Below are 16,554 nucleotides of genomic sequence, written 5' to 3' on the forward strand. Positions count from 1 at the left end.
ACCCCTTGCATACTGATACTTGAAGTATAAGCACTTGCCAGTGAAAATCAACAGCAGTATTAAGAGACTGATCCTCGCTAACATTTCTTCTTGTGTCACATGGATGTCTCCCAACATGAGGACAAAATGTGGAGAAATCTGTAAGGTTTGAAATCCATAAGTGTGTCAATGTTAATGTAAAGCCTAAGAAACATTAATGTAAAGCCTAAGAAATCGCAAAACACTTTTTTCTTGTAGTGAAATAGATTTGAAATGGCCTAGTTGTAGTTGAAATTGAAAAGTAAAGTAAATACAAACCAAAGTGCAGAAACCTTCAACCCTCCAAACTCCCTCTTCAGCCTTACCATTCACCAAGAGAAGAAATCATAAAACCTTGCTCAAACATAGCAAAATACATACACACAACCTGAAAAATCCAACACAAAACCTTACCAAAATCAGTCCCTCCCAGCATCAATTTCCATAAACCGAATCTGCAACAAAAATCACAACAGCAACAAGAAGGGAAACGCTTCAGCAACGCACCATAATACGCATTCGACAGAAACAACGCAACAATCCACAACTCCAACTCAATACTGCACGCTGAAGCAGCAGCTGCAAACTGACGAGTCCATGCCTACAGGTGTTACAACAAAAACATGGGAAATCAAAGAAGGAGAGGGAATCAAAACATAGAGGAAGAAAAAATCAAACTCACCACGCCCCTTCGCCGAACCTGCGATCATCGGACTTACTCTGTTTGTAAGTCTTCTCATTTCTCTTTTGATTTTTCTAATACCCTGATACACCTCTTGCTCAAGCCCCCATGTTATTTGCGTTGATATGTACCGTCTAATTCACATTTGAAGCTTTTAGGGTTCGTATTGTGGGAGCTTTTAGGGTTCGTATTGGGGCTTTCTAAAAATCGAATGATATCGTTGAAGTTTTTCTTGAACTTTTGGGGGTAAGAGATAGAGAGGTAGCGATTAGAAAGATAAGAGCAGAGAGAAGCCGAAAGTTCTATTGTTGTGATACAGAGCTTGTTTTCTTTTGACCGAGAGAGAAAGCTTTGTTGATGTTCAGTGAGAGAGGCCGATCGGAGGGACGGTCGGAGAACTGTGGATGAAGGTAGTGATGAAGTGACGGCCGTAGCTGCAATTGAAGATGAAGGCTGTGGCAGAGAGACGGTCGGAGAACTGTGGATGAAGGGGATTAGGGCTTCAGACGCGAGGAGAAGAAGAGAGAATGGGGCAAAACGTGTTTTTTTAATTAGTTTAATTAATTTTAATTTTAAAATAACTACGACTATAACAGCGCTTTTGGAAGCGCTTTTGTATCCCATCCTATACCAGCGCTTCTATAAAGCGCTTTCGTAGCCCAGCCTATACCAGCGCTTTTTAAAAGCGCTTTCGTAGGTCCCCCATATACCAGCGCTTTATTCCCCTTGTTTTATATTTTTGTCTTTAGTGAAAGCTATAGCAGCGCTTTCTCTCAAAGCGCTGTCGTAGCTGCGCTGCTGAATGTAACATTTGGCGTAGTGAAAGATTAGGATAAAAACTTGCTTATTCTCATTCATTCCTTATACATTCTATTTATAAGCATTACATAACAAAATAATTGTGACTAAATATATTGAAAAGGACGAATATAGAGAAAGATCTTTGTAAATAAAGTATTTGTTGGATTTTATTTTCTTAATATATTTATGAAACATTTTTTATATGGTATCACGAGCTCCTAAAGTTAAAGATACTGTTTTCCCATAAATTTTAGTTGTGGTTAGTTATGGTTTTTTTTTTCTAGTGATACTTATACAATTTTTTACTAAATCTTATTGATCACAAAAATAACAGTCTTTAAATTTTCTGATGGCTCTCCCTACAATATGTGATTTTTAGCATACGAACAATGATAAAGAAAATTTGAAATTGCTCTTTACCATTGTTTGTGTACTATAAAACACATATTTAATGTCAACAACTACGTCGTCAATGTCTTCATCTCAAAAAATTGAGCAAGCCGGGACTAAATTCTCGGCATGTGATTCACACTTGCGAAACACCCGTTGGCGTGTCAACCATATGTCTCGCTATTAGGAAGGGAAAAGTGAGCCTAAAATTTGAAGACTATGAGCCTCCTTAGAATAACAGAGAAAGAGAAAGATTGAGATAAAAACTTGCTTATTCTCATTCATTCCTTATACATTCTATTTATGAGCATTGCATAACACAATAATTATGACTAAATATATTGAAAAGGACGAATATAGAGAAAGATCTTTGAAAGATTTGTGAAGCCAATCATAAGCTGCCAACTCATTTTTTTTATAATTGAATTTGTTGCACCTTGAGTGACATAATCTTCTAGATATTTTGGCTTAATGATCTTTATTTTGGGCTTTCCTTTGGCATTGTTGTGGACTTCTTCGACCATCTCCTCTTGGCCCACATGCTATCACTCCCTAGCTCACTAGGAAACACCTACCCTTCAAGGTGGTAAGTCATCTTAAGAGTCTCACAATCCTCCCAAGATATATCATCAACTTGGGGACCTTGCCACTGCACTAGCTCCTTAATACGTGGTTTTGTTGCCTGAATCCAACGAGTGTTGAGTATAACCATGGGAGTGATGACAGGTTGATTCTCCTTTCAATTCAATCATCTTCCACTTTTGTATAAACTTCATGGTAAATTGTAATCAATCATAATAGGTCTCAACGATTTCATCCAATATACTCCTAGCACAATATTTGCACTGCTAATAAATAACGCGTGTACATCAATTATGTAAGTGTGGGATTGGATATGTATCTTGACTTGGGGAAAATATGATGGCATTCTATCTCTTTACCATTACCAACCATGATCCTAAGAGATGAAGTGGGTTGGACTTAAGCCCAAGTGACTTAACTAACCTTTCTTGGATAAAGTAATGGGTATTACCACCATCAATCAGAATTGGGAATTTCTCATCGCACCCATATAGGGTGAAAAACACCCCTGAAATCTCCAAAATTCCCTTCGGATATGCATATCCGAACCCTTTTCACACTTTCAAATATTTCAGATATGCATATCCGAAGGCACCCTTTTCACATTTTTAAATATTTCAGATATGCATATCCGAAAATACCATGAACCAGTTTCGGTTATGCATATCTGAAATGTGCTCTAAGTCCTTCATTTTTTAAAAATAACAAAATTAAATTGTTACAATTGGAGCATCGTAGCAGTGGGATCGTCAACTCCCCGACAGGAAAGTGGAAAGATGACGTCTCCTTATGCCACCTTTCGGAAAATGCCCCCTGCATGTCGTGGCTTATGAAAACATATTCGGCACAGCATAACCCGCCAAGTCTAGATCCAGCAATAACATCTTTAAAACACTTAGCCTATGGTTTAAATAGATCAAATATTTTCCGCAAATAATTCACGGATTTTATGGACAACCGTTCCTGTCAAAACAAAAAAAAATAAGAATGTTAGTTGTTGGATCCTAGATAAACCGTTTAAATTCAACTATTTATAAGTAAACCCATTAAATTAAAATGTGCCAAAAAAACAACCTCGATGTCCCAAATATGTCAAGCGGCATGGTCATGATAGTATATCAAGACACACGTGTCTGAAGGCCCTCCCGGGTACCCGACCTCCTGTGCGTCCTGAGCATCGTCCTGAGCATTCTCGTCGTGCTCAAGGTGAACCTCAGGTACCTCCTCCTCAAGTACCACATCCTCCTCCTCCTCCCGACTAATCTCACGAGAGGAAGACGCCCGAGACACCCGACTCCTCGGTGCAGATGAGGATCCTCCAGGTGCCTCATTCATTTGGACTCGGACTCCACCCCGTCCCCGAGTCACTCCTTTTTGTGCGGCTCTCTCACGCTGAGTTGAGGCTGTCTGTGTATGCCTCCCCTTTCTAAGTCGATCGGTCGATGCTGGTTGTTAGTCATTTTCCTGAAAAAATGTCACTGGTAAGAGTATGAAACAAATTTGAAAGGAAAAAAAACAACTCAGAGCATATTTTAGAAGTGCATATCCAAAATTGGTCAGAGGTGATTTCGGATATGTACTTCCGAAATTACCTGCGAACAACCATTTTCGACAGACTTCCATTTCTTACCCTAACTCATCCAAAATCCAATTTTTTCATCTAAACACTACCATTGATCTACAATAACTTCAACCTACAACATTATCATAATTTCTAACAACCCTAATAACATTGAGCATAGAGTGGAAAGTTGTGGAAACTTACAGATTTTTGAAGCTTTGAATAGAACTTGAATGGAGCTTTGAGCCTTTTTGAATGCTTGAATGGAAGTTGTAGAGTAGAAATGCTTTGAATGGAACTTGGTACAAATGGGCTTGAAGTGAAAATTTTGTGTTTGAAGAGAATGCTAAGAGTGGGGGGTGACTGTGTTGCGTTTTGTGAAAAACCCCAAAATATTTCGGATATGTATATCCGAAGACACATTTTTTAAAAATAGGGTACTTCGGATGTGCATATGCTAAGTCACCCTTTTTAAAAAAAATGTGTTTTTGGATATACATATCCGAAGATAGGGGTATATTGAGCTTTTCACCGCAGATCTGTGAATATATAAGTATATAGGTGCAATGAGAATTTCCCATCAGAATTATCATATTCCTTTTTGTTATCAGTTGCTTAACAAAAAGTTTATCAATTAAATTGTTCAACTAACATATTTTTATGCTTGGTAACAATTGTTCAACTAACTTATTTGTAACTTTGGAATGATTAATACTCATTTCTTTCTCGATTTAAGGGGGTGTTGTATATAATAGTTTGAGTTTATTTTATTTTATTTGTTTTTAGGTACAAATTATTTATCTATTTAAACAAACTATTTATTGAGTTTAAGAGAGATCGTAAATTGATTTTGTTCGAATTCGACCACACAAATCAATCAATAGTCTTTGATTGTATTTCTAAGACTAAACTCAAACCAAACCAATCTAAATATCAATAGATTGAATTGGATTAGGTTAGATATTCGGATCATGTACTAAATATAACTTTTAAATTTTAAATAAAAAAACAATTCAATCAATACATTTATTGTATATAAATATTTAAGATATCATACAATAATATTTTAGTATTAAATTTGTATAAAATGAATCATGTAATATTTAAAATTTCTTTCACAATTTAAATTAAGTTAAGAAAATACAAATTGTGTAAAACAATTTAAAAGCTAAGATGTTTCTCACTTTAAATAATGAAAGCTCTGTTTTGTAAAACTAGCTTGTAGATGCTGGCTGGTAGCTTATAACTGGTGACTGATAAGCTAACATGTGTGTTTACTAAATTAGCTGTTTCATTAGCTGATAGATACAAAATGACATAAATGATCATTTTAATTAATAAGGATAATAAAATTTTATTAAAATAATAAGGGTATAAATGAGAAAAAAAAAAGTTATAAGCTAAAAACTACAGGCTCAAAAGCTATCTCAAATAACTTTTGATAAAAAAGTTAGAAGCTAATAAAAAAACTACAAGTTAAGAGCTAAAATAGCATTACCAAACAAATTTTTCTGCATTAATATAAACTAAAAAGCTAAAAGCTCTTTTTTTAGTCTTACCAAACAGACCCGAAAACTAGTCTATCAAATTTGATTTAGGGTTAGATTTTTAAAATTAATAATAATATAATTCGGTCTTGCTAAAGAAATATTTTTTTTTATAAAACTCAATATTTCAATTTTCAATGCATTAAATATACATATTTTTTTTAAAATAAAAAAAACCATTTTAATCCCTTAGAGTGCCCCCAAAGACACTGGTTATCATTTTCCGTATATATACATCACGATCAATTCAAACACTATCCCAATCAATCAAAATCAAAAACCAATCTCCAGTCGACTTCACTGACTGACGGATAAAATGAAGAAAATTTCTACACACCTAGTTCATTCAAGACGTTGGTGATAAATGACTTAAAGCGACTGGTTGAAGTTTTCAACTTATTATTTAATTGCTTTAGTAAATATTGCGTGCAAGTATGAATAACTGTTGAAAAAATCTAAAATCTCACTGAGAGGTTAGATTGAGAGATATGGCTTGCTTATCACATCCACAAAGCATGAAATTAACAGTTAATTATCACTAATTACAACAGAAATTGCCTACTGCGGCTAATGTGTTTTCACTTCGACAAGACACACTATAAATGCAGAGTACAAAGTCATAATATGACAAGTAAATCACAGCTTCCACCTTCCCGTATGAATGAAAAACACATGCTTTCTTCACTTTGTTAGTGACTCTAACATTGGGCAAAGAACCTACTTGAATAACATGATTCCGCCGATTCCGTCTACACCTGCACAAAATACAGAATCACTTTTATAAGTATCGCTTACGAATTACGACCCTATAAATCATAATAGTACAATAGAGAGTAACTCAACAGAAATGAGGATCATACCTCTCTAATCATCATTTCTTAAATAATCTTATTCCGTACTTCCTCGAGTTTCTTCAGTATTTCTCCTGGGGTCCTGTCCAATTCATCAGCAATTTTTCGCTGCAAATCCATTGGCAATGTTGGGTATTGCTCACATAGGTCCCCATCAATAACATCCTACACAAACACATAGAAATCAGTTTGTCAAGCAATTCATACTATGGTTAAAATACACTAAGTGAACAAAATTAAACATTTGGACAAGTCAAGATTTTCACCAGAAGCATGATGAAAACATGGATGGCAAACAGTACATAGTAATAATAACAGAGAGAATCTACTGCGTAATATAGATTAGGTATACCTTAACAGGAAAATAGGCAGATCTATACGCCATGTGGTCTCTTCCGCACAAAGGTGGGTTATCTTGCCTCATATGCATCTCCAAATGAGAAAAGAAATCAACATCATCTCGTGAAGTAAAAGCATGTAATGCCCCAATACTTCCCATAACAGTTCCATATAAAATACACTCTCCACCACCTGGTATTAGAGAGGCCTTTTGCAGGCATGTGATCACATCGCCAACATGAAATTGTACAATTTCTTCCACCTTATTGGGAGCTCCGTTCAGCTTCCCCTGCTCCCACTTGATCCTCCCGCCAGTAGGATCTTCTTCTATCTCATCAGATACGTCCTGTGGCAACCGCACGAAATAGATATTTCCAAACTTGTCTGCACCAGCCATGGTGTCAAAATCTATGTGGTATGATGCTGTAAGCCATCTCGGAACACAATCATCAGCGAATATGTAAAGTTGGTTTTCATCCCGTCTATACTTGCAGTAGTGAAAAGACTGGAGAGAATGCACAAAACACAATTAAATGTTATAAGTGAAACAGAAATCAGAGAGTGGCAGTAAATTGAGTCTGTGAATACACATACTAATAAAGTTTTATCTGTGCTAAGTTTTCAAATATAGAACAAACAGTCCCTCTTGGAGCACTAATATAAACCAGTTTAGTGAAATTCAAATATTAACAAAACGTCCAAAGACAAGGTAATGTCGGAAGCTAATGTAATGTCAGATTTTAACAGAAAATACCAGAAATCATAATGGAAAATCGTTGTTTGTTATAATGCCTAACTCAAATATCCAGATATTTAACAAATAGAGACAAACATTGAATAGAAACATACCTCTTGGATGTCACCAACATAAATTCGATCACGGTAGGTTTGAATAGAGACAATTGTGTTGGGGAATAGTTTATTCTCACACTTTCTTAATAATCTTCTCTTCCCCAAATCATACAGCCTGAGAACAGGTCCTATTCCTGCAAGTAACCTTCCCTGAAACTGACTTAGCGCAAGAGGAACGCCTTCAACTTGAGTTTTGTGAAGTAGTTCAAGAGACCTCCCATCCTCTAGAAACCTATATATATGAATAAATCCTGCAGCTAAACTCCTTTTGGGTGTAAACTGCAGTCCCTTTGCTGTGCCAACAGCTAAAAGGGTTCCATATTCTTTATCATGGAAATTTACTGTGCATACACTGAATGCAGCCTCATTATCCTGAAGTTCCAAAAGGCAGGTGGTATTTCCAGTTCTTGGATCAAGAACTCTGATGCAGGATGCCCACTTATCTGATTCAGCTCTTGGATAACCATAATGCTCGTCAGAGAGGGGGTCATCTTTATCCTCATCCTCCCCACCATTCTCCAGTTGGTCTGCACCTCCTGTCCCATTTTCCCCAGCTTGAGCAGCCTCAAAACATTCTTTCCTTGCAGCTTCACGCTGTTCTGCAGTAAATGCTCCTTGATCACTCTCAATCACCACCAACAGTTTCCGTTTGGGTTGCAACACAAATTTTCTGGGTGTGTATCTAAGTGGAATAACTGTCTCATTAAATGTTTCTCCTAATCTTTCAATGGTAAAAATTCTCAATGCCTCACCAGCAACAGCAACCACGCCTTCCACACATTGGTCAGATGAAAATGAGGCAGCAAACTCAAGGGTTTCGTATGAAAGGGGTGTTAAGAGAAAGTGTCCTTGGTGAATATAACCAAGCCAAGGGCGACTTGAAAGGCAGAGCATAGCACGCTTGCCTCTTACGATAATCGGAAACAGTTTTGGGGCTCTCAACCCTAAGAATCGGGAGCGGGTATCAGAAAGCAGACCTGTGACCATATCCACCACAGTTCTAGACAAGACACCATTCTGCAAACCAGCATTCAGGAAAAGGCTAGCAGGATGATCTGCACCATCCTCACCACCAATAGATGCTTGAACTTCAAGAAAAAGAAGAGATTCTGGAGCTGAAGAAAGACTCTGTATACTTAGAGTCTGCAAACAATCATCAGGATCCAGTGATAAGATTCGGATTGTCTTGTCATATGAGCCAACTGCAAGAAAACGGGATCTTTTCCTGCCTTCAGGCACTGGAGCAATGTCTAAACAAGCAACATCGCCAGACATTTCCTGCTTCTCGACCTCCATCAACTGACCAGTTACATCCACTTCAAAATATATAAGCTCCCCTCCATTCAGAGCAATAACCACCTGAAGTCTATTCGACCCAACTTTGTCAATTGTCCTCTTCCCAGGAGTTCTCCATTCATTAATACGACCATCCTCCCTAATATGCCTAATACCATTTGGATGGACCTGCATGAGAGAATCGTCACCTATCAAAGAAACGGAAAGGGAGGGGGTAGTGTCCAAAAACCCACTGTCACTGACTTCTTCGACTGTCTCACCAATGGAAAGCACAAGTGTGGCATTGAGGAACGACACAACAATATAAGCATCAAACTCATCAATAACATTCTTCTTCACAGTCCAAACAGCACTAGGTGTACCAGGCAGCGTAGAAACTGCCATCTCACTGACAGCCAAGCCTGTTCTCAAGATCCTTAGAGAAGATCGTGGTCCGCGCCCACAAAGAGTAAAAATCTGAGGAGTCTCCTCTTCAAACAGATTACTGACTTTCATATCCATAATAGACATCAAACTCTCAACCTGGTCAATTCTAACAAGATTTTTAAGTCTCCTGGGCTGGAAATACACAGGCTGAAAACCCTCTTCAGTTTCCATCAACGTAGCAGACGAAGCCTCCACATCATCATCATCATCCCCTATAGCCTTAAACTGATACAGAGCATGATTTCCAAACTCGGAGGCCGCAAACAAGAACCCCGACTTGAGCACACACATAGAAGAAGTAACCGGAATAGTATCAAAATACTTAATCTTCAATTCAGAGATACGGTCTCCCTCATGTTCCAATGTTACCTTAAAGATATCCCCATACTCAGTCTGCAAAAGGAAAAAGAACATGTTCTTCAGTTTATGCATAGCAGCAGAGACAATGAGAACGTTACGCTCAGAAGGTAAATCAGCCCGCCGAGGAATCACAGCCCTAACATCCGGATGCCCCTGATTCTTATAAATAACAAAATTCTCAGCACAAACAAGAACCCCACTCGGACCATCAGCACCACCAGGAACAGTAACAAGCAAATTAGCACCATTATCAACCTGATCAGACCACTTTCTAGAAACATGGTTAAGACCCAAATCAAGCTCATAAAACGTCAAACTCTTCTGCGCTTCCGAAGCAGCCATACCAGTAGAATCCTGATCAGCCTCGGAGTAATCCAACTCAATAGCAGCGAAAATAGGATTCTCAAATCCACAATCAACACCACAAATCGAAAAAACAAGAGTATGCGATTTATGCGCTTCTAAAGGCGAAGAAATCGTTAACCTAGCCGCAGTATCTCTATTCAACACATAAACAAGCTTCTGCTTCTCACAAGCACCAATCATAACAGCTCTACCTTTGGGATCTACAGCGATATACTGACCTGGAACAATCCTCCGGCAACCGGACTTCCCAAACGTTTCTTGATGAATCTTATCAAAGACATTCTTCTCCTTGTTGTAATCCAAGATAACGATTCTACCGGAATCCGAACCGACAACGATGAAATCCTTCTGAGCACCGGTGAGACGGAACTGAGCCAACGACCTAATGGCGCCGAAGACTTCGACGGAGAGAACGGTTTGGATTCGGCCGTTGTCGTCGGGGCGGAGGAGATCGAGGACTTTGCCTCTGGCGACGACGATTTCTTGGCCCTTGCCGCCGGAGAAGTTGCCGTTGATGGCACAGATGATGCCGGTGGGGCGTTGGAGAGTGAGATTGTAGAGATACATGGCTGCCGATTTGAGTGAGACGGTTAGGGTTTAGAGGTTTGTGTTTGGGTTTGAGATGAACATTCTTTTCTATGGTTCTTAACTATGTGAAGCGGAGCGGGAATATTGAGTTGGACTTGGGTATTATAAACCCTATTTTGATATGCTTGTATTTTTAGTTCTAGAGATTTAAGAGTGAGTAATTTCATTAATTTTAAAAAAATAATAATTAAATTAGTCATTTAAATTCACAAAATAGGATAATCACACATTAAACCTAAAACAACGGAAATAAACATATCTCTCTTCAAATTTTAAGTATCTAAGAAAAAAAATTATGAGTAAAAATATAAAGGAAACAAACAAAATAAACAAATCTGAATTTTTTTAAAATATGACTTTCATCGCATGAAGAAATAAGAGGAAAAGAGAGGTGACTTTCATCGCATGAATAGTTTATTTGGTTTGGCGTTTGAGCAACTAAATTCATATCTTGATATCACTGTAATGTTATAAAAGAAGCTCCGGAAGGTAGTTTATGTGTAAATGTGAAAACTTGCTGCAATTTTGTGAAATTTGACGCTAAATCAAACATAGCAGAAAAACGACAATCAACACATAGAAGAAACATCTTATTTAGTAGGTTAATAAGTGTTTCCTTCACGAAGAGTGTGAATGAAACTAAGATTCTAATTATAAGATAAATATTTTTTTATATTTGACTTATATGGTGTATAAGGGTGGGTCAACGAATGACCTTCCTTTTAGAGAAGCAATATTTGAGAGAAGCAAAGTTGACTTGAGTTATAATTAAAATAATGAAACAAAATCAAGTATTTCTGGTCATCATTGTCAATAGTTCAACATTCATACGTGTAGTGTGATTGCGACCACAATAGACAAGGTACCTAATGAGCCCATCACCTTTAGATTTAGGAGTGATTTCACCATGGTAAGAAGTTTATGGGTTGTCAAATGAACCACCACCAACATTCAACTTACAAATATTTGAAGGAGGAGGCTTCCAAGAGACATAACAGAGATGTTTGATATTATTAAAGTCGATATTGAAGAAGTTAAATATGTCAACCAAGCCAGAAGAGATGGAATTAAGTCTAATCCAATCATTTTAAGAATCACTTTAAAATATAATATTATTCTGAGTTCTCCAAATAGTTCAACAACATATAATGAAAGGATTCACTTCAACACTAGTAGAGAAGAAGAGTTTTAACTAAACAATTATATTGTTCATTGGTGATAATTGTGTCAAGAAAAATCCAAATCAATTAGAATCGAAAAGTAAAAATTGCATGATGATTTGGTAAAAACAAAATAATTGCGTAGATTTGTTGTAATATCCGACGATAATAAATGAGTTATAAATACTTTTTAATTCAAAATAATTTTTATTCTCATTATCATTTAATAATTGGTAATTTCAATGAAAAAATTCTTAGAGACTAATAAATTAATAATTTTCATTTTAAAAACGGTTTTGTTGCTTTATAAACTTAAGAGACAAAAGTCATCTCCAGTCTAACAACTTTCAGTTGACTATTTAAATGAGTTCAATATATATATATATATATATATATATATATATATATATATATATATATATATATATATATATATATATATATATATATATATATATATATATATATATATATATATATATATATATATATATATATATAATTCATTTTTATTTTCTTCTAAGCTTAAAACCCTAATAAGAAACTCATCTCTTTCATTTATAGTCTTTTAAAATATTATTGAATATATATCACAAATAAAACTACATTTAATTGAAATGTAAAAATACTAAATAGATACTCATTAAATAGAACCCTAATAGGTAATAAATATGTATCAACTTAAATAGGTATTCAAAGTTAAATATCAATCTCTATGAAAGAACCATAATCCCTGTTGTTATCTTGTTCACTCTCCACCAAACTAGATTATAAAAACTTTCTCACATAGAAGAAACAAACCATTGATGCCCTTAAAGGGACTAAACAAAAGAATTATATTTACATATAAACAAAAGGAGAAAAATTTAATATAATACCTCATTAATCAAAATCATGAAGAAAAGAAAATCAATGTGGCATTTGAGCCTCGGGAATAACAAGACTAGTAGTAGAAATCTTTCAGTGTTTTCTTGCTGAGAATAAGTGGATCATCTTCCTAGAGAGATCCTAGAAGCTGGTTATTGAGTGGATCCATGAACAACCTTATGGCCGCTTCTTTGAAAATGTTGGATATGAGTTTGCACTTAAAATAATCAAGCGCACCAATGATTCCCATATAGGTTTTGATGGCGGCTATATGCTCTTAGGAGTAACTCTTCCCATCAAACTTCACCAGTGATGACGACATGAAGCTCTTAGGCATTGGAGCGCCCCAAATCTCATCAAAAAGAGGTTAGAGATCTAGGAACTTGTATTTTCTTGGAAATCCTCATCGTGCCACTCCTATAGGGTTAAAATGTTTTCCTACAAGGCCTAATTGGAATGACGTAGCTTTTCCATATGAGCTCACATCTCTGCTAAGGTTTCTTGGTCGTCCAAATCAGACTGCTAGTTGTGGTTGTGACTCATCTATTCACCATGTTGAAGAATGTGGCTAAGGCGATGTAAAATTTGAATGAGTATGGTCTAGGTTGAATTTGTGATGTTGGTAACAATGTTATCCTCTCTCTTTTCATATGTGTTTTGATACTTTTGTAAAATTTATGATTTGTTGTAATTTGATTCATTGCTTTGATTAATTTGATTGTAATTTAATCAATCATTGTAGATTTACCTTGTGTAACTCCTTACATTCAATAAGTTAGTTTTTATCCATTTCAATATTTTTTATCATGAACAAGTTATTCAAAGATCAACATATCTGTCCCTTGAATCACAAGTTAGAATAGTGTTTTTTATCTTGATTTGAACCAAACGCATGCCTGATTTAAATAAAAAAATTCATTTGGATATCATGACTTTGGCTTTGTATTTGTTATTTAAATCAAGGTTTTCACTTACTCGAATCAGAAGACTCCATGACTCAAATCATGATTCTCTTTGTCTCGAATCATGACCAAACAAACTTTTAAGAATTAACCATGATTCGAATCAAGGAATTACTTGACTTGAATCATATGTATCGCATAATGATTTGAATCAAATCTTGTCATATCTAGATTTTGTTACCTTTACTCAAATAATTTTTTCTTGTGATTCATATCATGATTGTATGATTTGACTGCTCAATGTTCATTTTCTCTCACTTTTATGTCTAACATCTAGCACCTATATACATCATTTTTGTTTATTTCTCCATAACAATTTTGAACAACACGTAATATAATTTTCCTACACATTCATAAAAACTTGTTTGGTGAGTTTTTCATGAACAAGTAAGATAAAAAATCTATACTTTCGCAAACCTTGAGAAAAACTCATGTGTATTCTTCCTTTCACAAACACATCCCCTCCCTATTACAACCTTGTGAAAAACATCCTAGAACGTTGTTCTTGTGAAATCTAGACTGTGTTATGTGAGATTCTTGATATAATCGTCACCATCTTCAACTCTGAACCAAGAAACCATTATAGTGGCACACAATTCTAAAGATTGATTGTGAGTGGTAGATCTAAGGTACATTATGAAAGCTAGTTTTTTATGAAATTTTTCTATGTGTATCAAGATAAACAATCTCTTAGTGTCTATGGTATCTAAAGATTGACTTTCAACAAAGAGAAAAAGTGTTTTATATACTCCATTGAAGACTTTGGTAGAACCGTGTAAAGGCTGTTGTGAAACAAAGTTGAGAGTTTCCAATCAATATTGGATAGAATAAAGGCTCAGACAAGAAATCAATAGAGATGAGTAAAGGTAGATGCAAAGCAGAAGCCTGGAGCAGGATCTTTGATTCTAGCAAGATTTTTGAATCAAGATCAAGTAAGATCTTGAAAGATTAATAGTTTCAATGTTCTGTTACAATATAAGGGAAAATAAATTTAGACATGCGTTTGGCTAAAGTATTTTGTTGGCTTGTAGTGTTTGTAACACCCTTCTAAACCCCGCGGAAATTAATAAAATAATTCAGAGTAAAACATGAAAACAAGGGTGCCACAATTCAATTTAAAACAGATTATCATAAATCAATTGTCATGCTTCACGTAGGGGCAACCATCCATTTAACAAAATCATGTTTCTATACAGCGGAACATTAATCAACAGATAAACATAACATCATCTATGCAATATCTCACAAAATTACTCCAATAACAACAACATAGAGTATCATCATCAAATCTAAACTAGCGTTCCCCCAGTGTTACAATATCAGAGCATGACACCGACGCTATACTAAACAACTGACTCATGAGCTAATCCTCACCGAGCCGAAAGCCGCTATCCTCAATCTGAAAATATCAACAGTAAGGGTGAGTCTCATTCACAATTAACAAATGTTATCGAATCATAAACAATAACACGTCATAGTCACATTATTCACTCAATTTCATTATATTCAGATTGTCAGGAAGTACTTATCAACACACAACAACAATAGAATACATTACCAAAAGATAACACCATAACAATTACACCATCATCAAATATTATAACATTGGACAATCTTCCATTCGTGTTATAATTATACATAACAACCTAATGCAAATGCAACTAAATGCATGTGGTACCAAACATGGGATAACCCATCTCACCGATCCACCACCATAAAGATTCGGCTACTTCTCTCACCAATTCCACACAATGGGAATTAGCTACCGCTGTCCCACCACCAAAAGGGATACAGCCCACAACATGATTATGAAATGCATGTATCAACCATAACATGCTCATCATCAACATTAAACAACCAAATGTCTTAATCATCAACCACCACGATAATCAATAGCCACACACAGTTATGCTATTTCTCAACCATAAATAAATACATATTTTACATCAACAATATATGTATATCAATTACCAGTTACAACCACGACATCATAACAGATAAAACATTCCCCACACGGTGCAACAACAATAGCACCCCTCACAATCGTGTACCAAGTACAACAAATCAACCCAACAACAACAGAGCATTTACATCATCATTCCTCAAGACACATGATAACCATATTTACCATGAACAACATTGTAGCAACCTGCCTAAAAAATTAATTTAGAGAGTCGCCACCTATTCTACCAAGGCGAATAGGAAACCTTACGCAATTAAGAGATCAGGGTAAGATACTATATTCAGGTCGAGGGAAGGTGTTAGGCACCCTCAACCCTTTCCTATTGGCTTTGAATCTAAGGACAAAGGTTCATGGCTAAAATTGAGGTTTATAGCTAAGGAAGTGAATAGGGGAAAAATTGAGATTTTAGGGAAGGGGACTCGCCTTGTTACCAAGTGCCTACGTATCTCCTTAGGGAGAATCAGAGTCAACGTAGTTCGGGGCACAGGATTGTACGCCTTAGAATTTGAAGTTGTTTTGAGGCTTTTTGAATGGCCTATTCGCAGTTTTGAATTAGGATGAAAATCCGTAGTTTGATGTGAAGTGTTTTAGCTGTTTGGGCGTACAACCCTGATTTGGCACAATTAACCGCAATGATCAATAGGTTTGATCACCATAGTTAAAAGATTAAGGATTTGCATTGTTACCAATTCAAATCGATTAATTCGATTATCACTAATAACAACTTATTGTATTTTATTATTTATTAATTTTATTTTTTACACTGTTACCTCTCATAATCGATTAGCACGACTACAAATAATAACAAGTTAAATTAAATAATAAGGCAAGATTAATTACCACAATCAATAAGATGATTGCAGCCATTTAATCGAATTTAGTTGGATTTTATTTTAATTAAAATGGTATTTTAATTATTTTTATTGCTAACCACAGTGATTAA

At 35.7% G+C, this 16,554-nt stretch overlaps 1 protein-coding gene across 1 annotated transcript; it reads right to left on the reverse strand.

Moving 5' to 3' along the window:
* Positions 1–6,020: 6,020 nt before the first annotated feature.
* Positions 6,021–10,762, reverse strand: LOC131649071 (spliceosome-associated protein 130 A-like). Its single transcript, XM_058918815.1, has 4 exons — positions 7,621–10,762; positions 6,785–7,276; positions 6,442–6,597; positions 6,021–6,336 (listed from the first exon to the last, which is right to left on the reverse strand). The coding sequence occupies exons 1-3, from the start codon at positions 10,636–10,638 to the stop codon at positions 6,460–6,462; spliced, it is 3,648 nt and encodes a 1,215-aa protein (XP_058774798.1). The 5' UTR covers positions 10,639–10,762; the 3' UTR covers positions 6,021–6,336; positions 6,442–6,459.
* Positions 10,763–16,554: the final 5,792 nt, after the last annotated feature.

Source organism: Vicia villosa, linkage group LG2, assembly GCF_029867415.1.
Source record: "Vicia villosa cultivar HV-30 ecotype Madison, WI linkage group LG2, Vvil1.0, whole genome shotgun sequence".
NCBI classification, from domain to species: domain Eukaryota; kingdom Viridiplantae; phylum Streptophyta; class Magnoliopsida; order Fabales; family Fabaceae; genus Vicia; species Vicia villosa.

What these genes read in the sequence shown, in the direction of transcription:
- LOC131649071 (XM_058918815.1), bottom strand. Translation starts at nt 10,638, where the DNA reads ATGTATCTCTACAATCTCACTCTCCAACGCCCCACCGGCATCATCTGT. An exon ending in ATGTTGGTGACATCCAAGAG is followed by an intron (nt 7,277 to 7,620) that starts GTATGTTTCTAT and finishes CATTCTCTCCAG; the next exon opens with TCTTTTCACTACTGCAAGTA. An exon ending in CTGCCTATTTTCCTGTTAAG is followed by an intron (nt 6,598 to 6,784) that starts GTATACCTAATC and finishes GTGTTTGTGTAG; the next exon opens with GATGTTATTGATGGGGACCT.